At 44.0% G+C, this 27660-nt stretch overlaps 1 protein-coding gene across 2 annotated transcripts in view; it reads right to left on the bottom strand.

Annotated features, from left to right (window-relative positions):
- Positions 1-27660, bottom strand: part of LRRC49 (leucine rich repeat containing 49) — a 183011-nt gene that overhangs the window by 67692 nt on the left and 87659 nt on the right. For both annotated transcript variants that reach the window (XM_073618837.1, XM_073618836.1), the window contains exon 10: positions 1430-1577. In XM_073618837.1, coding sequence (XP_073474938.1) covers positions 1430-1577 — 148 coding nt within the window. The remainder of the gene's footprint in view (positions 1-1429; positions 1578-27660) is intronic.

Raw genomic sequence — 27660 nt, forward strand, 5'->3', positions numbered from 1 at the left:
CTGTAAGATATGCTCATAATATTCCCCCCCCCCCCCCCACGTGCATCTTCCCCTGACTTCTCTGTCAAGAGCAATGGCACAACCATCCACCCATCCCCACATGCCAGGGTGCTAGGTGTTATCCTGGACTCTGAACTCTCCTTTTGGCCCCACTTCCAATCACTTTCCAAAGCTTGCCACCTCAACATCTCCAAACTCCGTCCCTTCCTAACCAATGAAACCACACCACCACCTGATTCACTCCCTGGTTATCTTTCACCTTGACTACAGCAACTCCCTCCTCATTGGCTTATAGGTTATCCCCCCTTGAGTCCATCATGAATGCTGCTGCCAGACTCATCCACCTTACAAACCGGTCAGCGTCTGCTACCCCTCTCTGCCACACCCTCCATTGGCTACCACTTTCCCAACAAATTAAATTCAAAATTCAATTCAATTCAAAATTCAAAATACTAACAACTTACACAGCCATCCACAACTCTGCCCCTAGCTACACCAAAAATGGCAAATGTCTCAAAAAACCAACCTAATCGTCCTCTTCATTCCTCCCAAGACCTCCTGCTCTCTAGCTCCCTCATCACCTCCTCCCATACTCACCTCCAGGACTTCTTCTGAGCCTCTCCCATCCTCTGGAATTCCCTACCCCAATCTGTCAGACTATCTCCAAATCTATCCACTTTTAGGTGACCCCTGAAAATTTTTCTCTTCAGAGAAGCTTATCCTGCTTCCACCTAACAAATGTAGTTTTGTTTTCTTCATCAGCTCATCCCCACAGTTATTACCCTTTTGTACCACTTGACCCTCTTTCCTAGATTGTAAGCTTGAACAAGCAGGGCCCTTTGATTTCTCCTTATTGAACTGTATTGTAATTGTACTGTCTGCCCTAACGTTGTAAAGTGCTGCGCAAACTGTTGGCGCCATATAAATCCTGTATTATAATAATAATAATAATAATATACCTACCTATTCTCAGGGCATTCCCATCCAGTCATCTGATAGACTCCCAGCACCTGCTTTAAGGGAGAGGAAGGACAGCGGATGTCGCATAGTAAGTCTGTGGGTGACGCAATCGGCCAGGCTCTGCAGTCATTGTCGGTGCTTGCTCCTCTCCCCTGCAGCAGGCTGCTGGGAAGATCACTTGACAAGATTAGATCGCCCTTAGAGTAAAGGGTTATTAAACCCAGGAGTTTGCATTCACTATATCTGGACTCCCACTGTACAAACATGGATATGCAATCATTTTAGCAAATATAAAACTGTTAAACACTTTCCCTAATTTAGTTAAATATTTAGTGCTAAAGGTCTAGCTCTACAAGGTCAGAGATTTAGCCGGTGGAACAGGTGCCTATTATTACTGTGTTTTTTTTACAGACTTTTTATTAGTAATCACTTTAAGGCTCACACTATCACTTTAAGGCTCCCCCTTTACCGTGATTTTCTTCATGTCCAGCTGTCTCAGCTGCAGCATGTGCCCCAGAATGGTTTGTCTGTACCATGACTCTTGAGCTATAGGGTTGCCATCAAGTGTGACTTCTGAAAGCGATGTGGAGTCAGCAAGGCACAAAATGTCACTGATTCTGCAAAGATAAAGTACAATATAAGTCAGCAAAAACTGAAGGCAAAGATGGTTTCTATTTTGCATACTGTTATGCCACACAGAAGATCAATGTTTTTCTTTGGGTTTTTCTTGAGGCTGTTTAAACATATCTGCACTTTACATCCCTAGGCACACTGTGTGAAAGTGACCACTATAATGATGCTTCTCAGTAGTGAATACATGAGTCTCAACACACTGACAATATCTCAGTTATAGCATACCACCCAACCATCCCAGATTCCATGCAAATGTTCTGGGATTTCATAGTTATAGTCATAGTTAGTCAGGTTGAAAAAAGACAGAAGTCCATCTAGTTAAACCAATAAAAAAAAAAAAATCATACAATCCCATATACACAATTCTATACTCACAGTTGATCCAGAGGAAGGTGAAAAACCCCCACAAAAAGCATGATCCAAATTGCTACAGCAGGGGAAAAATTCCTTCCTGATCCCCAGAGAGGCAACCAGATATTCCCTGGATCAACTTTACCTATAAATGTTAGTACCCAATTATATTATGTACATTTAGGAAAGAATCCAGGCCTTTTTTAAAGCAATCTACGGAGCTGGCCAGAACCACCTCTGGAGGGAGTCTATTCCACATTTTCACAGCTCTAACTGCGAAGAAAACTTTCCATATTTGGAGATTAAATCTTTTTTCCTCTAGACATAAAGAGTGCCCCCTTGTCCTCTGTGATGACCTTAAAGCGGGGGTCCACCTAAACCGCCAAAAAAAAAAAAAAATATATAGTAAAAGCCAGCAGCTACAAATACTGCAGCTGCTGACTTTTAATAAATGGCCACTTACCTGTCCCAGGGTCCAGCGATGTCGGCAGGCGACACCGAGAACCCGCTTGGTTCTCGGCAGCTGCCGCCGCCATCCTAGGTGAGGGAATCAGGAAGTGAAGCGTTGCGGCTTCACTTCCCGGTTCCCTACTGCGCATGCGCGAGTCGCGCTGCACATCGTAACTGGTCCCCGCTATCTCCTGGGACCTGTGCGTTTCCCAGGAGACAGCGCGGAGGGACAGGAAGAGGCATAGACTCCCATGGGAGTCTATCATAGAAGTGGGTGCAAATACCTGTCTTAGACAGGTATCTGCACCCCCCTCCCCCTTGAAAGGTGCCAAATGTGACACCGGAGGGGGGGAGGGTTCCGAAAAGCGGAAGTTCCATTTTTGTGTGGAACTCCGCTTTAAAGTGAATATTTGTACATGTTGATCGTATCCTCACCTCTCAAGAGAGAAAAAATTCAGTTCCCCTAATCGTTCCTCATAACGGAGCTCCTCCTCAATGCCTCTTATGAGTTTGGTTGCCCTTCTCTGCACTTTCTCCAGTTCCCCGATATCCTTTCTGAGAACTGGTGCCCAAAACTGAACTGCATATTCCAGATGAGGTCTTACTAATGATTTGTATAGGGGCAAAATTATATCTCTCTCTCTCTGGAGTCCATACCTCTCAATACAAGAGAGGACTTTCCTGATGCATCTCCATGGCAGCACACACTGGGTTGTGACTCCACTCCCACAACCTGACAGGATTGCTTAACTATAAATCTGAAGGAGAGACACCCCCCTTCATTCTCTTTTTTTATCCTCACCTGATAAGATTGAAACAGGATTCTGCACCCTTACCGCATTCGCCCCACCAGGTTACGCCTCTCCTGGCTGGAAGTCTCTCCTGTGCAGTCTCTAAAGGAGCCTTTACGGAGAGAACCCCAATCTGGTGGTCTTGGGGGAAAAATTTCTGGCATTCATACAAGCTTTAAAAAAGCTTCGATTTTCGCAGTGGCCTCCTACTTTTCTCCTCTTTCACTAAGGTATTTCATTCTTTCTCCGTTTGTTTTTTCTCTGAAAAGTCTGGCTGAGCTCTGTAGTTTCACAAGACAGAGTTATTCCCATCATGGCGGCCACGTCCTCCTCGGCGATCTGCGCATGTGCCGGGGGAAGTGAGGTAACTCGGTAGGTCTCTCTGCCCTTCGCCAAGATAGCGATTGGAGCGACAATTCGCTTCTTCGCATGCGCGGTGATGTAATTTCTACTGTGACGGCGGTGGCGAATTTAAAAAGTCCTGTGACCTGTCAGCAGTTGCTGATGGTTGCAGGCATATAACAACAAGGGATTCCTTTTGCGTTCCTTACTGCCCTCAGTCTCACATCTTTTTTATATGGCTAATTTGTAGTTGTTCTTTGCCTGCACTGCAATTCTATGCTGTTTTACTCCTTATCAGATACTGTCTTCCTGTTGCACTGTCTTCATGGAGGCCACTGCCCAAGCAGACCACCCTGAACATATGAGGTAAGAGGTGCCCAGCATGTATGGTAGGTATGGAAGAGGAAAAAGAGTGCATGTCCTCTAATGCTGCGACTTTCTAACAGCCCTTCCAGGTAAAAATCTACAAACTCCAGGCATCAAGGTTGCTCAAGCCATACCTCAAGCCATGGGAGATCTAGGAGAAGTCTCTCAAAATCTGCATCTCGTCATCATCACTCTGACCGCAGCCACTCACGCCACAGTCACTCACGCCGTAGCCGCTCACAGAGGTCACCTTCTCCCCGTCACAAGAGGAGCTATCACACCTGCCCTGCAGCAAATGCTTGCTGGGTGTGCGAAGCTCCAGCTTTGCCAGTCAAGTTAGCCTGCCACGCATGCTTCAACAAAGCAACCAGAGAAAAAGGAGTCTGACGCAAGAGAGGCAACGGATCTCATCAGATAGTCTGTGCGGGAATCTATCCTGGAGACATCAGTGCGAACCAGACAAGGCAGGCCCAAGCACATCTTTTGAAGTCCCCAATCCTTCTATAGATTTGGAATCAGCTTCTGATAATGAAGACTCAGAGAACACTACAGAATTTGACTTTACTCTGGTGAAGCCCTTCATAAGGTCAGAGGCCATAGGATGGGAAGAAGCGAAAAAGGCCCCTTGCAAAATCCGGAAGTACTTTCCTAATCTAAAGAGGGAACCAGAGTCCTTCCCCTTCATTGAGGAACTGGAAGACCTCATTAAGGATGAGTGGGAGAGATCAGATAAAAGATCTAACCTGAATAACAGATTAGCAAAACTGTATCCTCTGAAGGAACTGAAGGTGAATCCACTGATCCACCCACCGGTGGTCGACGCTTCCTTAATGCGACTCGCAAGACATGTTACTTTACCAATAGAGGATGCAGTAACCTTCCGGGACGTGCTGGATCAGTATATTGATCTGGACATGAAAAAGGCATACTGCACAGCAGGAGGTGCGTGTAGACCTGCAGTAGCAGCGGCTGCAGTCGATAAAGCTATTTCTGAATGGTCTGCTAATATAGAAAGATCCATTTAGGGGACCAGGAGAAAATAATCAGTTCTCTTCAGGAATTGAAGCTGGCAGGCAATTTCATAGCAGAGGCCTCAGTGGATGTCATTCTTTCTTCCGCAAGTGGGCTATGATGGTGTCAGTCATGGCCAGAAGAGCACTGTGCTCAAGCCATGAGTGGCGGATGCAGCATCAAAGACCAATTGGTGCAAGATCCCTTATGATGGGGTTAATCTTTTTGGTTCAAAACTGGATTCGGCAATCTCCAAAGTGACAGGAGGCAAATCGGGACTGATCCCCTATGACAGAAGACCTAAGCCACGGAAGGGTGCTTCTTTTCAAACGCAACCTCCCACAGAGGTACAGGGAGGGGAGAACATATAGGCCGGGAACAGAACTTAAAAGAACTTGGAAGAATCCACAATCGTCTTTTTTTGAGGCTTCAAAGTCTAAGACCACCTTGTCAGGGGAAAACCAGAAGTCTTTTTGAGGGTACGCCCATCCTACCTGGGAGAGTGGGAGCCAGGCTCAAAAAATTCGAACAGGTCTGGACGGAACACAGAGGATGCATGGACATTGTCCACAATAAAACATGGGCACAGATGGAGATTTATAAACAAAGTAAAGTAACCAAAAGTCATTTTCAGTCAACCAGACAGTCATCACCAATCAAGAGAAGGCTGCTTCTCAAGTATGTGGCGGAGCTAGAAAGAAAGGGGGCAATTTTGTAAGTTCCAACCCCCCAAACAGGGAGAGGGTATTACTCCCCTCTATTCTTAGTAAGGAAAAAGACAGGAGACCTACGACCTGTAATGGACCTAAAGGGATAAAGAATTCAGGTAGAAGCCTTCAAAAATGGAGAGCCTTCAATCAATTCTATTAGCTGTAAACTTAGGAGACTGGATGCTTTCCGTAGATTTATTGGACGCCTATCTACACGTGCCTATACACCCCACCTTTCAAAAGTATCTGTGATTCTCAGTCAACCACCAACATTTCCAGTTTCAGTGTCTTCCATTCGGCATCTCCTCTGCTCCCAGGACATTTACCAAGACTCTCCTTCCGCGTTAAGGGAGAAAGAACTGGAGGTGATCACTTCAGATGCCAGCCAGACAGGATGGGGAGCCCACTATCGGAACCAGGCGGCTCAGGGTCAATAGCAATTTCACACGGAAGGACTAGTATCAAATATTCTCGAGCTCAGAGCAGCCTTCCAGGCCCTCCTAGCCTTTGGCCCGTCCTTGAGGGGGAAAGGGGTCTTAATTCGGATGGACAACAAAGTGGCAGTAACATACATTCAGAAACAAGGGGGTATCAGAAGCAGTACTCTGTTGGAGGAAGTCCGTCCCATCCTGGAATGGGCCCAGTTATTTCTAATAGATCTACGAGCGGTGTATGTTCCGGCAGCTCAGAACTTGCTAGTTGATTGTTTGAGCAGAGAGTTCCTGTAGAACAACGAGTGGTCTCTGAACCATCAAGTCTTCAGTCTCCTGACCCAAAAGTTGGGGAATCCCGGAGATCGATCTGGCCGCGACACCTACAAACATCAAATGCCAGAGGTTCCTATCGAGAGCAGCATATCCATCTGCGGAAGGGGTGGACTGCCTTCTTTATCCATGGAACTTTCGACTGGGGTACATATTCCTACCAACACCTCTAATTGCGAGGTTCCTATCCAGGCTCAGGAGGTCTTCAGCCTCAGTAATAGCGGTGATTCCTTTCTGGCCCAGGAGGTCTTGGTTCACGACTCTACTGCAGCTCAGCCTAGAAGATCCACTATCTCTTTCACTGTCTCAGGATCTACTTCACCAGGGGCAGTCCCTCCATCCAGCTCCAGAGAGGCTCCATCTAATGGCCTGGATGTTGAGTGTAATAGGTTCCTAGAGCAAGGCTGTTCCCAGGAGGTCGTTTCAACGTTACTCCAGGCTAGGAAATGCACAACTAACGTTACTTACGATAGAATATGGGAAAGATTCACACTCATGGCCCAGCAGAATGGCTGGGACCCACTATCTCCAGCAGCTTCGCAAATCCTAGAGTTTCTTCAAGCAGGCTTATCTAGAGGACTCAGTTTAAGTACCCTTAAAGTACAGATTTCAGCTCTACCAGCAAAAACAGGCTTCAAATGGGCCACACACCCTCTTCTAATCCAGTTTATAAGAGCATGTGCAAAGATCAGGCCTCCAAGAAGACCGACATTCCCAGCATGGGATTTATCAATAGTTCTGAATACACTATCACAGTGATGGCGAACCTTGGCACCCCAGATGTTTTAGAGCTACATTCCCCATGATGCTCAACTACACTGCAGAGTGCATTAGCATCATGGGAAATGTAGTTCCAAAACATCTGGGGTGCCAAGGTTCTCCATCACTGCACTATCAGGTTCACCTTTTCACCCAGCTGACTCGATTACATTGTGGAACTTAACTCTGAAATTAACATTTCTTATCACCATCACTTCAGCTAAGAGTCTTGGAGATACAGGCATTAATGATTTCAGAACCCTACATGGTCTTTTACCCAGACAGAGTGGTACTGAAACCCTCAGACCACTTTACTCCAAAAGTGACATCATCCTTTCACTATAATCAGGAAATAAACCCTCCATCATTTACTGACGATCAAGGGCAACCACACGCTCTGGACATTAAGACCACTATTAGAAACTGTCAGCTACAGTCTCTTTCAGGAAGATCGATAACCTATTGGTGATTCCTCACGGAGGAAGAAGAGGCCACATGGCATCATCTCGCACCATCGCATCTTGGCTGGTTAAGGCCATCAAGAAAGCCTACAACATTCAGAATTTGGCGGTACCTGGAGACATTAGGGCTCACTCAACAAGGGCAGTGGCAACTTCCTGGGCAGCATATTGCAGAGTGTCACCCAAGACAATCTGCAGGGCAGCAACCTGGTCCTCCAGGCATACATTCATGTCCCACTACAGAGTGGACTCGGCTCAGTTATCAATGGTAGATTTTGGAAGATCCGATTCGAGCCAATTCTACAGCTATATGATAAATAAATACTGCTATTTTACTTGCACCCACCCGACTGCCAAGTTATTTCCCAGTGTGTGCTGCCATGATGTGTCAGAAAAACACCTTTCCGTAATTTTCCTTTTCTGACGCATCTCCATGGCAGCACAGTGTCCTACCCTTCCTTAGATGATAGCTACAGAGAATGAAGGGGGGCGTCTCTCCTTCAAATTTATAGTTAACCAATCCTGTCAGGTTGTGGGGGGCGGAGTCACAACCCAGTGTGTGCTGCCATGGAGATGCTTTAGGAAAGCAAAATTACAGAAAGGTGAGTATACAATTTTCCATTTTGCTCGCTTTGGAAACCGCAGCTTGGCATTGCATGCTATTAATCTTATGATCTACCAAAACCCCCAGATCCTTCTCCACTATGGATTCCCCCAATTGTACTCCCCCCTAGTATGTACGATGCATGCATATTCTTAGCCTCCAGGTGCAGAACTTTGCATTTATCAACATTAAACCTCATTTTCCACATAGACACCTAATTAGACAGTACATTGAGGTTGGCTTGCAAGTTGGAGACATCCTGTAAAGATGTTATTCCACTGCATAGCTTGGTGTCATCTGCAAAGACTGAAATAGTACTTTTAATCCCGGACCCTGTATCATTTATAGAGGTATTAAAAAGTAAGGGTCCCAACACTGAACCTTGGGGGACACCACTGATAACTTGAGACCATACAGAGTAAAAATCATTAACCACTACTATCTGAATTTGGTCTTTTAGCCAGTTTTCTATCCATTTACAGACTGATCTTTCCAAGCTTGTAGTCTTTACCTTACACATTCTTCGTGTGTGGGGAACTGTGTCAAAGCTTTTGCAAAATCCAAGCATACTACGTCCACAGCCACCCCTCTGTCCAAGTTTTTACTTACCTCCTCATAAAAAGAAATCAGGTTTGTTTGACAACTTCTCTTTCTATGTGGTCTGTTGCTTAAAATATATATATTCATATGAATATTGGTAATAAGCTCTGCATGGCTTGAGATTACCAGGTCCAGCAGAGCATCATTTCTAGTTGGGGGCCTCGATGAACTTGACCATAAAATGGTCTTGTAATAGGTTCATACATTTTTGCCCTTTAACCACTTGCCGACCGTTTTCCGCATATATACTGCGGCTCGGCTGTGCAAACCGACATACCTGTACGTCGGTCCGTGCATGTGGTAGTGTGGGCACGCCGTGGCCACGGGTCCGGCGGACTTGATGGGTGCTGGCCACCCGCGATCTCAGTACAGAGAGGCAGAACGGAGATCTGCCTATGTAAACAAGGCAAATCCCCGTTCTGACATGGGACAATAATGAAATCTGCTGATCCTAGCGATCAGGTGTTGTAATATGTTCACCGATTTATGTGGGACATTATATTATTATATGGATGTACACATACAGTACGATGACGATGATTGACGATGGTTGATTTGTCCGAGCCAACTGAATTTTAACACATCAAAGGGTCTTCAGCTGTCTCCTTGCTATGTTAAAATTCAGTTGGCTCGGACAAATCAACCATCGTCAATCATCGTCATCGTACTGTATGTGATCTGTGTTGTCCCAGTGAGCCCATCTGCCACACAGTTAGAACACGCCCAGGGAACACAGTTGACCCCTTGATCGCCCCCTAGTGTTAACCCCTTCCCTGCCAGTGTCATTTATACATTGATCAGTGCATTTGTTTAGCACTGATCACTGTAATAATGTCACTGGTCTCCAAAAAGTGCCACTTGGGGTCAGATTTGTCTGCCGCAATGTCGCAGTCCCACAAAAAAAAAAAAAAAAAAAATATCGCAGATCGCCACCATTACCAGTAAAAACAATAAACAAAAAAATAAGTCCATAAATCTAGTCCCTATTTTGTAGACGCTATAACTTTTGCGCAAACCAATCAATATACGCTTATTGCAATTTTTTTTTAAATATGTAGAATAATACATATTGGCCTAAACTGATGAATATTTTTTTTATATCCTTTTTTTTGGAAAGGTATTATAGCAGAAAGCAAAACAAATTTTTTTTTTTTTTTCAAAATTGTCAGTCTTTTCTATCTGTACAAGAAGCATAGTCTCCACCTCCTCATTAACACTGCGAGGTCTATAAAAAACTCAAATGATAACCTTTGTAGTACGCACACCCGTGTCCATTTCCACCCATAATGCTTCAGACTCATCACACCTTACATCAACTAGGTCCTCTTTCACACTCGCTTTGAGATCACTTCTCACATAGAGACAATCACCACCACCCCTCTGTTTACCCTGTCTTTCATAGCCAGGAATATTAATAGCCCAGTCATGTGAAGAATGAAGCCAAGATTCAGCAATACCAATTAAATCAGTTCTCCTCGTGTACCAGAGCTTCCAACTCACATGTTTTGCTTGGCAGACTTCTGGCATTGGTGAACAAACACTTAAATTCATTGTCACATTTTGCACACTTATTTTGCATATTTTTTGTTATTTTAGTACAAATAGTACCATTTCCAATGGTTGTTTGTAGCATGGGAACCTTCATATCACCTGCCATAGACCCCCCCCCCCCCCCCCATCTTTCCCAATTCCACCCACCAATAGGGGCTGACCCCTGCTTGACCCATTCTAATCAAATTCACCCCCCCCCCCATCTTAGTTTAAAAACTCCTCCAGCCTTCCCATAAACCTCTCCCCTGGCACAGCAGACCCCCTTCCATTTAGGTGCAAACCATCTTTAGCATATGTGTTGTGTATGGCACAGGCGATATTTCAGAGAATATCACCTTGGAGGTCCTTCCCTTTAACTTGCAGCCTAGTTCTTTAAATTGGTTCTCAACCAGTTCAGATCTGCGCTATTGCCAAATGACGGCAACAGCACAGATCTGCTTTGCCGGGACTACGTCTATTGACGTTGTCCCATGCACGAGTGGCCTGTGCGCCCCCTGCAGGGCGCGCATGGCGCGCTCGGTGATCAGCGAGTCTATGAGACTCGCCTGATCACAGATCGGAGTAAGGGGTCGGTCCCGACCCCTTACCACGTGATCAGCTGTCAGCCAATGACAGCTGATCATGTGATGTAAACAGAGCCGGTAATCAGCTATTTGGAGGAAAAAAAAAGCCGTTCACCGGCGGCCGTGAGAGGGACATCAGTCCCAATCACGGCGATCATCTGTGCCCCTGCCAGTGACACCTAGCAATAGGCAGCAGTGCCGCCTACCAGTTCCCACCAGCGTCACCCATCAGTGCCCACAGTGCCACCCATCAGCGCCCACAATCAGTGCCACAACAACAGTGCTGCACATCAGTGCCACCTATCAGTGCCCATAAGTGCCCATCAGTGCCCCCATCACTGCCCATCAGTGCCCCCCATCAGTGGTCATCCGTGCCACCCATCAGTGGCCATCAGTGCCGCCTTATCTGTGCCCATCAGTACCGCCTTATCTGTCCCCATCAGTGCTGTCTTAACTGTGCCCATCAGTGCTGCCTTAACTGTGCCCATCAGTGCCGCCTTAACTGTGCCCATCAGTGCCGCCTTAACTGTGCCCATCAGTGCCGCCTTAATTGTGCCCATCAGTGCTGCCTTAACTGTGCCCATCAGTGCTGCCTTAACTGTGCCTATCCGTGCCCATCAGTGCAGACTATCAGTGCCCACCAGTGCCGCCTCATCAGCGCATATCAATGAAGGAGAAAAATTATCTGTTTGCAGAATTTTATAACAAACTATGAAACATGATTTTTTTTTTTTTTCAAAATTTTCCATCTTTTTTTGTTTGTTTAGCAAAAAATAAAAATCCCAGCTGTGATTAAATACCACCAAAAGAAAGCTCTATTTGTGGGAAAAAAATGATAAAAATTTCATTTGGGTACAGTGTTGTATGACCGCGCAATTGTCATTCAAAGTGTGACAGCGCTGAAAGCTGAAAATTGGTCTGGGCAGGAGGGGGGTTTAAGTGCCCAGTAAGCAAGTGGTTAAGGAGCCTCCACCTTCAATACATTCTGTCATTGGTTCTAAGATAGGGACCAAGATAGCTGGGTCAGGGCCAGTCCCTCCCAGTAATTTATTAACCAGGTCCACTACATGCCGAACCTTGGTACCAGGTATACAACAAACTATTCGGTTGAGGCGATCCTGGCGACAAATTATTCTCAGTCCTTCTGATTATAGAAACCCCTATTACCACCAACTGTCTAGGTCTTCCTGCACTACCCTTACCACCCCTACTAGATGGGCTGCTCTCCCGGCTGTTATGGGTAGCAGTGACATCTAGGGCTGCCACCTCTGAGCTTGCCACCCCCACTTCTTCACCCAACTTGGCAAATCTGTTAGGGTGCTTAAATCCAAGGCTGGCCTTCCTTTTCTGTGAGCCCCTACCACTACCTCTAACTGCATTAACCCATCTTCCTACCTGATAATCCTGACTTACCCCTCCACCCTCCCCATTAACCCTACTAGCCACCTGCTCACAGAGGACCCCTTTCAAGGTTGTCAGTTCTGCCCAGTGTTGCAACTTACTCCTCCAGATCTCTAATGTGAGATTCCAGAAGGGCAACCTGCTCACATCTGTTACAGGGGTATCCATCCTGGAGCTCTTACTCCTTTATTGAATACATGTGGCACACTGTGCAGTGTGCACTGCACAAAACATTAAATCTTGCTAGCACACATATTCCCAGTTACAATAATGAAATTACTAACAGGAAATTTCAAATGTTACTTACAGGCTTGAAGACCTTGTAATCTCCTGTTTTAAACTCTGTTTTTTTTTATTCACAACTTAGTCAGATTTTTACTTGGTCTAGGTTCCAGCAAGCAAAAAGGGCAAGCTCAAGGATGAGCAAGCTCAGAAATGAGTTCTACAGGAAGTTATATAGGACCCTAAATAGCAGTCCCAGTGCTAGTTCACATCAGATGCAGCTCCGTGCGCTTTTTTTCTGCATTAAAAATGCATGCAGTGTTTTCCATGTATTCCAATGGCTCTAGTTCACACCAGAGCAGTCAATTTCCGGTGCAGAGAAAAAAGGAGAGTGTGCTGCATTTTTTGTGCACAGAACTGTACTGGAACCTAGCAAATTGTATCAAAAATGCACTGGAACTGCGTGTGGTGTGAACTGTAAGAAAAAACTAGAGCCATTGGAATACCTGGAAAACACTGTGCATGCATTTTTAGCACAGAAAAAAAGTGCACGGAACTGCATCTGGTGTGAACTAGCACTTAGTGCAGAAAAAAAAAGCATCTGGTGTAAACTGGCCCTTGAGGAAGGAAAGAAAAAAAAAAAAAAAGGCGGTTTAAAAAGTGACAGAATATGTGTTTAAAAACAAATCTTGGTGTCCAGCGGACCCTAGCTGTATCCTGGAGCACCCAGCCCGACTAATGTACTTGCAGCTTTAAGGAAGACTGTCCCCTCCAGGTTGCCATCCTGCTTGGCATCAGTCAGCAACGCTGATGTATCTATGAACACAGGGGATGCGACCGTGGCTGACATGTAAACACTGAAAGCGAGGAGGGCTGCAGAACACTAGTAAAGCTCAGGGCATCCAGAAAGTGCTGGCACAGATTTTCCTTCAAAATGCAGGGAGCCCTAGGGCACAACCGAGTTGAGGTGGCACTCTGCAACAGGTGGTTGTGTCAGCATCAGTTTTAACCCTTGCCAGACTTGACAATCCGTGCAAGCTACTAGGTATGTCAGAAGGGTATTGGGAGTGGGGCTGAAGTGTATGTAGGTGGGTGGGATTGTATGCAGGGAGGGGCACAGTGTGTACAAAGAAGGGACAGTGTGTGCAGGGAGGAGCTTAGCATGTAAAGACAGGGGACAATGTTTGCAGGGAGGTGGCATAAGGAGGGGAACACCATGCAGGGGAAAAGGGGAACCGTGTGTCCAGGTGGGGGACAGACAATGTGTGAGGGGGGCCAGGGGAATGTGTACAGTCAGTAGATTTCATTTGGGCTCATTCCCAGGCCTTGTTTATTTCAGCTCCCAAAAAAAAGAAATACTGATAGCGTTGTCTATGTCATACCTTCATCGCGGGGTTGTTCTTTATAGGGTTTTATTTGTCTGTTGACTTTGCTTTGTGCCCCAGCTAGTGGCCAAATAGCATTGTTTCCACATTAATCAACAGTGTTTGACCACTATAGGGCTTCTGTACTTCCCATGAGTCCTCTCCGGGGGAACGTTCTATGTCTCATGTGCTGTCCTGGAAGATGACTTGTTTACATCCCTTGTAATAGGACTAAAAGTTATCCAATTTTTTTTTTTTTTTTTAAAAACAGTGAAAAAATAAATAAAATAAAGTAAAATAAATAAGAAAACAAAAACATTTTTTAAAGCGCCCCGCCCTGACGAGCTCACGCGCAGAAGTGAACGCATACGTGAGTAGCGCCCACATATGAAAACTGTGGTCAAACCACACATGTGAGGTATCGCCGCGAGCGGTAGAGCGAAAGCAATAATTCTAGCCCTAGACCTCCGCTGTAACTCAAAACATGCAATCTGTAGAATTTTTTAAACGTCGCCTATGGAGATTTTTAAGGGTAAAAGTTTGACGCCATTCCACGAGCGGGCACAATTTTGAAGCATGACATGTTGGGTATCAATTTACTTGGCGTAACATTATATTTAAGAAAATATAAAAATCATGCAGGTTTTAAACTAGCCTTGCTGGAGGGTGTGCCCCCCAAATATCTTGTTCATCAGGGGATAACACAGGTTATCGGTTTTACACTATTGGAGCATTATTCTCTTCTATGCACCGCGGTGTTGCCTTGCTGAACCGAGCTGTGGTGAAGTGACCCCCCCACCATCTGGAGTTTGTCTGCTGTTCCATGAAGCTGATATGTAACGTAACACACGCTTTCCCTGATCCTCTGTGATAGGGGATCATGATGTTCTGGTAAGAGCGCATTCCTGTTGATTGTGGTGGTGGATTTCACTCAACATTCGGAGTCAAGAATTCATTTATCGTTTGTTCACTCATTGATGGACTTTATATTTATTACTCACTGGTATATAGCATATCACACTGTGCATTGATTACTGAGCACTTTATGATGTCAGACATTTATTTTGACGTCCATATTATCTGCACTGCTTACTAATTTTACTATTTGTTTTATATTAATTTTTTGTCCATATTCATATATCACTATATAGATTTAGGTTTAGTTTTGGGTAGCACGATTTTTATATTTTCTTATCTATGTGTGTATTGATGTACATATCAATTGCAGCTTCCAGCATGATGGCTAGTTGCCAAACATTTTTGTCATCACTTTTTTAATTAATTTTTTCGTTTTTCTTAGCACGTTTTTTCATATATTTTTGTCTGTAACATTATATTTCACAATATAAAAAAAAAAAAATTGGCTAACTTTACTGTTGTCTTTTTTTTTATTCAAAAAAGTGAATTTTTTCCAAAAAAAAGTGCGCTTATAAGACTGCTGAGCAAATACGGTGCGAAAAAAAGTACTGTATTGATCGCCATTTTATTCTCTAGGGTGTTAGAAAAAAAAACAATATATAATGTTTGGGGGTTCTAAGTAATTTTCTAGCAAAAAAACCTGTTTTAAACATGTAAACACCTACAATCCAAAACGAGGCTGGTCCTCGTAAAACTTTAGCATAATGTGTAAGGAAACCAATATCTAAATTCAGGCCTGAATTTAGATATTGGTTTCCTTACACATTATGCTAAAGTTTTACGACCCCTCTGTGAATAGTATCCCCCCCTGCATTCTATAGCTCTCCCTCTGTCTTATCTCACTAACTCTGCTGCTATCTTTATTACCATTGATTTGTATGTGTTTGGTTTTCTCTTTTTTTTTTCCTTCTTCTTTTTTTTTTAAAGGTAAATTTTTATTTGTTTTTTTTGGTACAAAACAAACAAACAAACATAAATACACATACTCTGAGCGAACGTCGCTCAATCCAATACAGAGTGTAAGACACTGGTATACATTTGGTACACATGGTTTCATATTATACAGTTGCATATGTCTGTTCAATTTCTATTAAACTTTGTATCATAAACTGGAGTTTCTTTATTTGCTTTATATGGTAGGTGTAATAGTATTTTCAGAACTAGTCCATAAACCCCATATTTTGTGAAATTTTTTTGGGCATCCTCTGGCTTCATATGTTAGTTTATATAGCGGTATAGCCTGATCAACAATGTTCAGCCAGAATGCTATTGTTGGTGGGGATTGGGATTTCCAATGAATAGTGATCGATTTTTTGGCATAAAACAGTACAATTCTCAGGAATGTTTGCTTATTTTTAGATATACTTTCATCATCCACATATCCTAGTAAACATCTCAGGGGGTTGCAGATATTAGGCAATTGAGTCACAGAACTGACAAAGGCAGTGACCCCTGACCAGAATCGCCTGATCTCGGTGCACTCCCACATCAAATGGAAAAAGGTAGCATCCGCAATGCCGCATCTGGCGCACATTGCCGATGGAAGTTTTCTGAGTTTGAATAATAAGGATGGCGTAAAATATGCTCTATATAATAGTTTGGTCTGTATGACCCTGTCCCTGGAGGAGATGACAGAGGGGACCTGGAGGGGAAGCACGTCCTGCCAGATGTACTCCGTCAGCTCGGGGATATCAGCTCTCCACTTATTAAGCGTGTTGTTGAGTCTGAGCGTTGTGGTGTGCAATAGAGTTTTGTAGTATGTGGAGATCAATTTGTCATGAGAAGGATCTATTAGTAGGTGCTCTAGCGGAGATGTTTGGACAGTTATATTACGCAACCCAAACTGCGTGGTCGCCGTGTGGCGTATTTGCAAATAAAGGAAGTAAGCTGTGCATGGCAGCTGGTAGTCCTGGCGAAATTCCTCAAATGACTGAAACATATTGTTTGAGAACAAATGCATTATGGTTTTTACCCCTTTCCTTGACCAGTATTCTGTCCTACGGGTGAATTCCTGTAGATTTGGGTTCCCCCATAATGGAGTATTTGGGGAGTAGATACGATGCTCAATATCTGGCAACATTTTAGTTAGTTTAAAGATTCGTAGAGTCATTTCAAGGATTTTGGTGCTTTCCCTCCCTCTAAGGGATAGACGGTGGACCAGATACTGTAGGGATTCGTAAGAGGTGAGTATAGCTGCTTCCAGGGTCGTAGCCGCATTGTTGGCTTCAGGGAAAAACCACCAATGCGCATGAACCAGTTGTGCGGCAATGTAGTATGTCTGGAGGCATGGTAATGCCAGTCCTCCCTCCAACACCGGCAGTTGAAGAGTATTTTTTGCAATTCTCACTGCTCCCCCCTTCCAAATGAAGGCGATAAGGATCGAATCAATCTCTTTAAATTTAATTTTTGTAACGTATACTGGTGAGTTACACAGGATATATAGGAAACGTGGTAGGAATATCATTTTAAAGATGTTTATCCTACCTAATATCGTTAAGGGGAGATTGGTCCATGTCTTTAGTGTGGTCTTCATTCTGCTAATAAGTGGGTCTAGATTATATTTAACATAGGAGGAAAGAGGATGTTGGATCATAACCCCCAAATATCTGAAAGAGTCAACTATCTGTATCGGGAAAGAGGGAGGGAGTGTAAACACCGCCTCCTGATCTATCTTAAACATAAGGGATTTGTCCCAATTAACTTGAAACCCTGAGAAGAGGCCAAACTGTTGGATAATTTCCAGCAGAGTTGGGAGAGACGATTGGGGGTCCGCCAGGTATATTAACATGTCATCAGCGTATAATGATACTTTCTCTTCTAGGCCCCCAATCGTCAGTCCCTTTATTTCCCCACTGGATCTCATCAGTGCCGCCAGAGGTTCTATCGCAATTGCGAATAGCAAGGGCGATAGGGGGCAGCCCTGCCTGGTGCCCCTTTTGATCAGAAACGGATCGGTTACTGATGTATTTATCCGCAGCCTGGCGGTAGGTTTTGAATATAACAGTTGAACCCACTTGATGAAGGTATTTCCAAACCCAAATTTCGCCAGGACTTCCAGCAAATAAGGCCACTCGACCGAGTCGAATGCCTTGTGCGCATCTAAGGCCAACACCGCTCTGGTCCCTACAACATCATGGGTGGCTTGCAGATTCGTAAACAGTCTTCGTAAATTTATGGACGTTGATCGTCCTGGAATGAATCCAGTCTGATCCGCCCCAATAATGGTGGTAATAACTGAGTTCAATCTCCGGGCGAGCACCTTGGCTAAAATCTTGACGTCTGAGTTAATCAATGATATTGGTCTATATGACTCACAAAGTAGATGGTCTTTATGAGGTTTGGGGATGAGGACAATCAGTGCCTCTGACATAGAGGGCGGTAACTGTCCTGTTTTTATAGCAAAATTATAAACTTTTAGTAAATGAGGTATTAAAAGTTCTTTGAATTGTATATACCATTCTATGGGGAAGCCATCCAGTCCCGGTGTTTTGTTTCTGGCAAAGGACTGTATGGCTTCTCCAATCTCCTTCTCTGTCAGAGGGTCGTCAAGGAGTGAGGCCTGTTCTTCTTGGAGCCTTGGTAGCGAAATACCAGCCAAGTAATTATCTAGTTCTACAATAGTATAGTGAGCTTTGGTAGCATATAGCGAAGAGTAGAATTTCACAAAAGCATCTACTATCTCCCCACTTTGTTCCACCACTATACCTACTATATTCTTAATTCTTGGAATACTGCACGGCTGATAATCAGGCCTAGACAAATACGCTAGTAATCGGCTATTTTTGTCTCCAAACTCGAAGATTCGCTGGTTTTGATACAGCAATTTCTTCTGAGTGCGCTCTAAAAGGACTAGATCTAGGTCTCTGGATCTATGTTTCCAGGTATTATGTGTTGCTGGGGTAGGGGTTGTGGAATAGGCAGCCTCGGCTGCCCTGAGATCCTTCTCCGTGTCCTTTAATTTGGACTGGGATGCCTTGCGGGCCTGTCCAATCGCCGCCGCAAAAATGCCACGCGTGGTGGCCTTGAAGGCATCCCAGGTCAATGGGACAGAGACATTTTGACGGTTACGCAACCAATATGCTTTCATTTCCGCTGTGCTTTGATCTACCACCATTTGATCTGCTAGCCACAGTGGGCTCAGTCGCCACATGCGGTACGAAGTGTGGGGGCCAAAGGCAAGGTCCACCATTAAAGGGGAATGGTCAGACACCGCCCTAGGGAGATATTTGGCCTCAGCCACCCTATTCAATAATTCAGATGAAACCAGACACAAATCTATCCGGGACAGAGTACCATGTGTTTCAGACTGACATGAGTACTCCCTCCCGTCCGCGTGCTTCCACCTCCAGGTCTCCACCAGGTCAAATTGGGTCAATAAAGAGCATAGGGGTGTTGGGGGCGATGTAGAGCACTTGAACCTGTCTATGTAATTATTGAGTACTGTGTTAAAGTCCCCTGCTATCAGCAGAGGGCCTTCTGCTATTGCCAAGAGGAACTCATTACCCGTTCGAAAAACGATTTAGTGAAGGGTGGTGGGACATATAGGCTTGTAACCGTATAAGGCTTCCCCCACAATTCAAGTACCACAATAACAAAGGGAAAGGGGGAAAAAAGAATCGGAGAAGATGATGAGCTGCTGATTGGCATCCAAGGATAACACGGGAGGCGTCTTCTGCTTCAGAGAGATTCAGGATGTAAAGTCCCGTATCGGCTGTATGTAGAGGGGGGTGTATCTTCTACTTCTAGGGATGCAGGATACAAAGTCCCATATCAGCTGCGTGTGAATGGAGATAGATGAAGTAAAGGAGGCAAAATGAACAAAACAAAAACAAGGAGCCTCCAGGTTTCCTCATTTCCATGCTTCCCCCATCTACCGGCAATGGGGTATAGTAAAGGTGGCTTGGTGGGCTTCATGCAGGCTGATGCACTACCGGGGAGGAGATCTCCTATCCTGGTTTCTGCGAGTCGGATGTCCTAAGGTATCCACCCATTGCGATGCCTCCCTGGGATCCGTAAAAAAGTAGGCCTTGCCCTGGTAGATGATTCGCAAACGTGCAGGATATAACATGCCATATGGAAGGTGAAGCTCCCGTAACCTGCGTTTAATTGCCAGAAAAGTGGCTCTCTGCTTCTGCGTAGCTACTGAGAAATCTGGGAAAATGGTGATACCATTGCCATTAAAATAAACTGTTCCCCTCTCTCTAGCCACTCTGAGAATAGCCTCTCTGTCTCGGAAGTGTAACAGCTTTATAATCATGGCACGTGGTGGGGACCCAGGTGGTAGAGGGCGCATGGGGATTCTGTGCGCCCTTTCTATGGCGAACATTTGTGAAAAGGTGTTGGCTCCAAACTCATTCAACAGCCATCTTTCCATGAATGTTTCTGGTGTTTTACCCTCAGCACCCTCTGGGAACCCCAAAAAGTGCAGGTTGTTTCTTCTTAGGCGATCTTCCATATCAATGATCTTATCTGTGGTGTACTCATGGGCCTGCCGCAGTTCCCTCATAGAGCCCTGTAAGGGACGTGTCTCATCTTCCATGTCACTAATACGTTGCTCAGCATTAGTCACTCTATGGCGGATATTGTGGATATCCTGTTTTAAAAAGGATAATTCTGTCTTGATAGTGTTCATTTGTGTGGTGAGAGATGCATGGCTGTGCTGGATGGCTGCCATAATCTGGGCTAGTGATGGCTCTGCAGGGCCTGCATCATCCCTGTCTGTTCTGAGGGATTGAGGATCATGTCCCTCCGCAGGAGAGAACAAGAGAGGGTCTTCAGGGCTTAAGGTGGGGGGGGAATCGCTGTGACTCACCCTTCCCCTTGAGCTGCTTCCAGGGTGTGGATGTGGAGGCTGCTTGTCGCTGTGTGATCCTCTCATGCTGATCGGCGCCATTTTGCTGCGGCCTGCATGGCGGTAATGGCGACTCGATTCCCGGGGCCTCCTCCATCGGTGGGCCGTATTTGACCATCCCCGGGCGGTCACAGTGCTCTCTGGATGCTGTGGGGGTATATGAGACCCTCGGATGCCGGCCCGGATAGCAGGATCTGTGCAGGATGTGTGCGGTGCGGACGGAGCTCAGGCTGAGCACGTCCTCACATCCCAGGTGCTGGCCACGCCCTCCTCTCCTTCTTCTTTAACATGCTGCTTAAAAATTTGTGAATCAGTACTGCTTGGACCTTGAAGAAGGGGACATACCCCGAAAGCTTGCCCTGAAAAATTGTATGTTAGTGCAAATAAAAAAAGTATCACGGACAGTACTCAATTTTCTCTAAAGACTGATGAAAAATTCCCTTCCATGCAGCCATGACAACAGTACCTTGTTGACCAAACTTCTCAGAATTCTGTTCCCTACTGTTAATTTAACCTGCTCACTACTTTTCAAAACATGATTTTCGAGGCAAACTTTGATGCATATCTAGCAATATTCTCATGTTAACTGCAGTTAATTTTTTGGCGAGACACTTGACAAAAGGAAGAAAGCCAGGTAGTGCAATACTTCTCATTACAATACTCAGGTGACTACCCTGTTTCCCCGAAAATAAGACCTAGCGTGATTGTCGGTGATGGCTGCAATATAAGCCCTATCCCCAAATAAGCCCTACCCTGTTTCCCCGAAAATAAGCCCTACCCTGAAAATAAGACCTACAAGGACTTTAACTAGGGCTTATTTGGGGATAGGGCTTATATTGCAGCCATCACCGACAATCACGCTAGGTCTTATTTTCGGGGAAACAGGGTATAGTAGGTAGAACCTTTCACTTACTCTTAGGAAGTTCACTACTATGGTCTCAGTATCGACAGAAGAGAGACAGTAAAAAAAAAAAAAAGTCTCCAGTGAAGTTCGCTAAAAATTTGTTTTTTTTTTTAAAAATCAATTTTGGGGTCATTTTAATTAAACTAGAGCAGACAACAAAATATAAAGTCCCTATAAAAAATATTTTCCCCTTATACATTTTCATGTTTACTTTTGACACATTTAAATAAAAGTGGTTATAATTCTTTTTTCCACAATGATTAACAAAAATACACTATTTAATGTAAAAGGGAAAGCAGGTCTCTTTTATAAAGTCAAGCAGCTATAACCTTGTTCATTACCAGGGCTCTTTATATCACCTTATTAAATAAGTCTAACGCTCCTCATTTATTTCATTATACATTTGGCCCTATGTCACTGTTGGGTCTGATCACTAAAATTGAAGAAATTACAAACGTTCATCTTTAAAAGCTTCCCCAAAATGACTTTATAGTAATCAACGCAAAGGCCGTTGTTAATCTGTATGCCCACACAGTGTGATAAATCAAAGCTAACAACTAACCCAATTATGTGCCACTTTGAATTTAGTACAGATAGCTGGTCTTTAAAGATTTCTGAAAGTAGTTTGTACATTAATGGCCTCAGGAGGAAGTTGATCTCTGCTACACTTCACCATTATTCTCACTGTCCCAAATTAGACATTTCTAATTACTGATAAAAGCAGACCAAAAGACACGAAAAACGATACATACAAGCCGTTGAAATAAAAACTAGCAAAATAGTGCCTGTCCATTGAATGTTAGGAATACAAAATGAAGAAAACTTATTTTGTTAGCAGACAAATTGCATTTAGAGAAAAGAAACACAATGGGTTGATTTACTAAAACTGGAGAGTGGAAAATCTGGTACAGTTCTGTATGGTAGCCAATCAGCTTCTAACTTCAGATTGTTCAATTAAAGCGGAGTTCCACCCAAAAGTGGAACTTTCGCTCATTTGTCTCCTCTCCCCCTCCGGTGCCACAATTGGCACCTTTCGGGGGGGAGGGGGGACAGGATATCTGTCTTTGACAGGTATCCTGTTCCCACTTCCGGGAGTCTGGGCCGTGGCCCGTGACATCACCGCGGGGCTCCCTCCTCCTCCCTCCTCCTCCTCCCTCCTCCTCCTCCTCCTCTCCCTGTCGCCGAGCCAGTGGGAGAGAGGAGCGGGGCCTCGTACATGCGCAGTAGGGTTCCCAGCGTGAAGCCATAAGGCTACATGGCTACACTGCCGGATACCCTTACCCGCAATGGCGGGTAAGAGTACTTCAACCTCTTTTTTTTAGTTCAGCTCACTGGGTTGAATGAAAAAAAACTTAGCACGAGTACTAGGCTTTAAAGACCTTTTGTTTTGATTCAACTGAAATGCACAATCACTGGCCACTTTATTAGGGGTGTTACTAGTACTGGGTTGGACCCTCTTTTGCCTTCAGAACTGCCTTAATTCTTTGTGGCATAGATTCAACAAGGTGTTGGAATTTGGTCCATACTGACATGATAACTTCACACGGTTGCTGCAGATTTGTCAGCTGCACATCCATGATGTGAATCTCCCGTACTACCACATCCCAAAGGTGCTCTATTGCATTGAGATCTGGTGACTGTGGAGGCCACTGGAATACAGTGAACTCATTGTCATGTTAAAGAAACTAGTGGTGAAATGATTTGAGCTTTGTGACATGGTGCATTATCCTGCTGGAAGTAGCCATCAGAAGATGGGGACACTGTAGTCATAAAGGGATGGACATGGTCAGCAACAATACTCAGGTAGGCCGTGGTGTTTAAACAATGCTCAATTGGTACTAAGAGGCCCAAAGTGTGCCAAGAAAATATCCCCCCCACCATTACACCACCAGCCTGAACTGTGGAAAAAAAAAGGTAGGATGGATCCATGTTTTCATGTTGTTTACACCAAATTCTGACCCTACCATCTGAATGTCGCAGCTGAAATCCAGACTCATCAGACTAGACAACATTTTTCCAATCTTCGATCATCCAATTTTGGTGAACACTAAAGAAATGGCTGCACTCCAAGATTCATCAAAATTCTTATTTAATAGAAGAAGGGATGTTCGTCTATTAAGTAAGAATTTTGATGGATCTTGGAGTGCAGCCATTTCTTCAGTGTTGATCATATGCGGAGGCGAGCTGAGGCACCCGTGATATCATTAGGCTTCCTGTCTCACCTGGAGCAGCGAGTTCTTTTGTTTGCCAATTTTGGTGAGCCTGTGCGAATTGTAGCCTCAGTTTCCTGTTCTTAGCTGACAGGAGTAGCACCCAGTGTGGTCTTCTGCTGCTGTAGCCCATCTGTTTTAGGGTTCGATGTGTTGTGCGTTCAGAGATAGTATTCTGCCTACCTTGGTTGTATCGAGTGATTATTTGAGTTACTGTTGCCTATCATCTCGAACTAGTCTGCCCATTCTCCTCTGACCTCTGATATCAACAAAGCATATTCCTCCACACAACTGCCGCTAACTGGATATTTTCTCTTTTTTTGGACCATTCTCTGTAAACACTAGAGATGGTTGTGCGTGAAAATCCCAGTAGATCAGCATTTTTTAAACCAAGAAATTGAACAGTTGTATCTAATAAAGTGGCCGGTGAGTGTATTTAGCTCATGTAACCGCTTCCCGACCAACCGCCACAGTCAAACTGCGACAGGTTGGTAGCTATACATCGGCTCTCGGGGCCGGGATAGCAGGTGCGCATGCGTCGCCGGAGGCGTGTGCCCGCTGAACAGCTGGGGTGCTGATGCTCGTGGCCGACGGTCGCGAAGACCACTGGCCATGAGCAATCGTGACAAGGAGACACAGAACAGGAACAAGTGTGTGTAAACACACACTTCCCTTTTCTGACAGGAGTGACAGATCGTGTGTTCCTATTAGCTAGGAACCACGATCTGTCACTTCCTGTAGTCAGTCCCCTCCCCCTTCAGTTAGAATCACCTCCCAGGGAACACAATTAACCCCTTGATCGCCCATTAGCATTAACCCCTTCACTGCCAGTGACATTTTTACAGTAATCAATGCATTTTTATAGCATTGATTGCTGTATTAATGCCAATGGTCCCAAAAATGTGTCAAAATTTTCCGATGCGTCTGCCATAATGTTGCAGTCATGATAAAAATCGCAGATCGCCGCCATTACTAGTAAAAAAAATAAAAATAAATAAATAATAAAAATGCAATGAATCTATCCCCTATTTTGTAGATGCTATAACTTTTGCGCAAAGCAATCAATATACACTTATTGTGATTTTTTTTACCAAAAATATGTAGAAGAATACATATTGGCCTAAACTGAGAAATAATTAGCTTTTTTTAAAAAAAAAAAAATGGGGATATTTATCATAGCAAAAAGTACAAAATAATGCGTTTTTTTTTTCAAAATTGTCACTCTATTTTGTTTATAAAAATAAAAACCGCAAAGGCGATCAACTACCACCAAAAGAAAGCTCTATGTGTGGGAAAAAAAAGGAGAATCTGTAAGTCGGAACAGGTACATTTTTAAAGTGTAGCTCTAGCCAAAAAAAAATATTTTTAAGCTTTTTGGATAGGGAAGGGTTAACACCCCTGTAATGTTTGTTTGCTGTGTGTGCCCCTGTTCAGAAGATTTCACCTCACTTTCTGTCCCAATGACAATTGGATTTTGAAAATTTTGGGTTGTTGTGAAAACAAGCCTTGGTGATAAAGCATCAGTGGAGGTGCCTTTTTCCCATAATAACTCTTACAGGAGTGAATTACCCTTCCTAGGGGTAGATTTCCTCTCACTTCCTGTTGTCTCCCTTCATTTGTAAGTAGGAGTCGTTTGTAAGTCAGATGTTTGTAACTAGGGGACGCCTGTATGTGAACCAAGAATTCAGGTTGGTAAAAAGAGGACCTGTGAGGGAAAAATATGGGAGCTGCCACTAACAACTTCTTTTAAAAAGGTAAAAACAACAAAAGAACACTGCTCTAGGCAAAAATCTCATGATGCATCCCACCTGCTAATGAAACAGGTGCTGGCTCTGCATGTAGGAATGAATCGAAGAAAAGACTGGACAGCCGCACTCTGTTGACACCTTTATTGAAGATGGTTTAAAAATTCTTCTGGTACAAAGACATCAGGGGCACAGGATCAATGAAAAGCTGACATGTTTTATACCACTATGCTTAGCACTCCATAGTGGTGTAAAATATGACAGATTTTCATTGATCCTGTGCCCCTGATGTCTTTGTACCAGAAGAATTTTTAAACCGTCTTCAATAAGGGTGTCAGAGTGCGGCTGTCCAGTCTTTTCTTCGATTCATTCTTTTAAAAGGTGCAGCCTCCAGAGCCATCATGTTCATCCTTGCTTTACCACCTAAAACTACTGACCAGAAAGAAGTATGCAGGACTTAAGACTTGACTGGCTGCCTGGTTAATTTTGATCTGTGCTCACTTGGTAAAGCAAGCCCTGAAGCCTGTACTTTTTGAAAACAAGTCAGTAATGGAGCTGATATCTTTCTAGTCTCGTAGTCTTTTATAATAATCCTTCCATATGAGAGGAATGGGGCTCACATAAACAGCAAATGCCCTAGAATGGCACCTTAACTAACCAGGCAATAGATCTTAATGTGTATGTAAAACTTTTTTTGGGGGGGGGGGTGAGAGGGAGAGTCCCCCTCATTGTATTTTTTTTTTTTTTTTTTTAAGAATTAGATTGAGATTTGAAAGGTAGATCCAACTGTCAATCAAGCAGATGACTGGATCTCAACCACATTGTTGGGATCTTTCCCCGAACCTGACGTGGCTCTGTCCTGTCAGCTAACCCTGGCTCACAGGAGAACAAAATTTAACTTCTGTGATCCAAAAGAGAGGTATGACTCAAAAAAGGTTTGTCCATACTTCTCCTTTAAACTCCAAGCTTTCTGCATTAGGCTCGATTCACACCTATGCATGTTGCTTTTGAGCGTTTTTGGAGGTTTTTTTTTCATGCTTGCCACGTTTTTGAGCAGCGTTTTTGTAGCGTTTTTGCGGCGTTTTTGCCGCGATTTGCGTTTTGCGTTTTTTTTTTTTTTTTTTTTTTTTTCATTTTTTTTACAGTCTTACAAAAAAATTACAAAAAAAAAAAAAAAAAAACGGCAAAAACGCACCAAAAACGCACCAAAAACGCATCAAAAACGCTGCAAAAACGGTGCACTTGCGTTTTTGATGCTTGTCCATTGAAAACCATTACATGCAAAACGCTGCTTTTTGCATGAAAAAAAGTCCCCGACCCTTTCCAAAAACGCAGAGATACAAAAAAGCATTGATGTGAACATGTTCCATAGGAACCCATGTTAAAAAATTCCCGTGCATTTCTGCAAAATGCAAAATGCATCAAAAAACGCGCTAGTGTGAATGGGGCCTAACTCGATGGTGAAAATGGTACAATACTCCACTACTGTTATTTTGAACCACAAATGTGCTAAACTCCATTACATAGAATTCTAAGTAAATAATGTGTAAACAGTACAGTGCTAAAACTAAGACCTGAAAAAACAAGCAGTTCTGCATTAGCAACAAGAAAAAGAGAATACAAGGCGTGCTTCTCATCTACCATGCAATGCAAATGTACAGCATGCACTAGAGACCAGCACGTGGTAATTTGGCAGGTGGCTCATAGGAAGGAAAGTGGTTAGCTGCTGCAGGATTATGTCACTGTCATAACCAGAGAGAGAGAGCTTGTATGCATCATCTGCAAGAACAGGGCAGGGCAGACACTTTCATACATAGTATAAAGTATATCAACCCCTCCATGAATGAACCAAATAATACAAAAAACCCTTATAATTCACAGTTCCTTTTTATAGCATTATATATAGATAGGAGAGGAAAGGAAAAAACGAGAGGGGAGAGGACAGAAGGAGGAAAAAAGAAGAGGAGAGGAGAGGGAAAAAGAAGAAGAAGAGGAGAGGGGAATAGGAGAGGAGAGAGAAATAGAAGAGGAGAGGAAAAAGGAGAGGAAAGGAGAGGAGAGAGGCGACAAAAAAAAGAAGAAGAGGAGAGGAGTGGAAAGAAAAAAGAGGAAAGGAAAAAGGAGGGGAG

Source organism: Aquarana catesbeiana, linkage group LG03 (genome assembly GCF_042186555.1).
Source record: "Aquarana catesbeiana isolate 2022-GZ linkage group LG03, ASM4218655v1, whole genome shotgun sequence".
In the NCBI taxonomy this organism is placed as follows: Eukaryota; Metazoa; Chordata; class Amphibia; order Anura; family Ranidae; genus Aquarana; species Aquarana catesbeiana.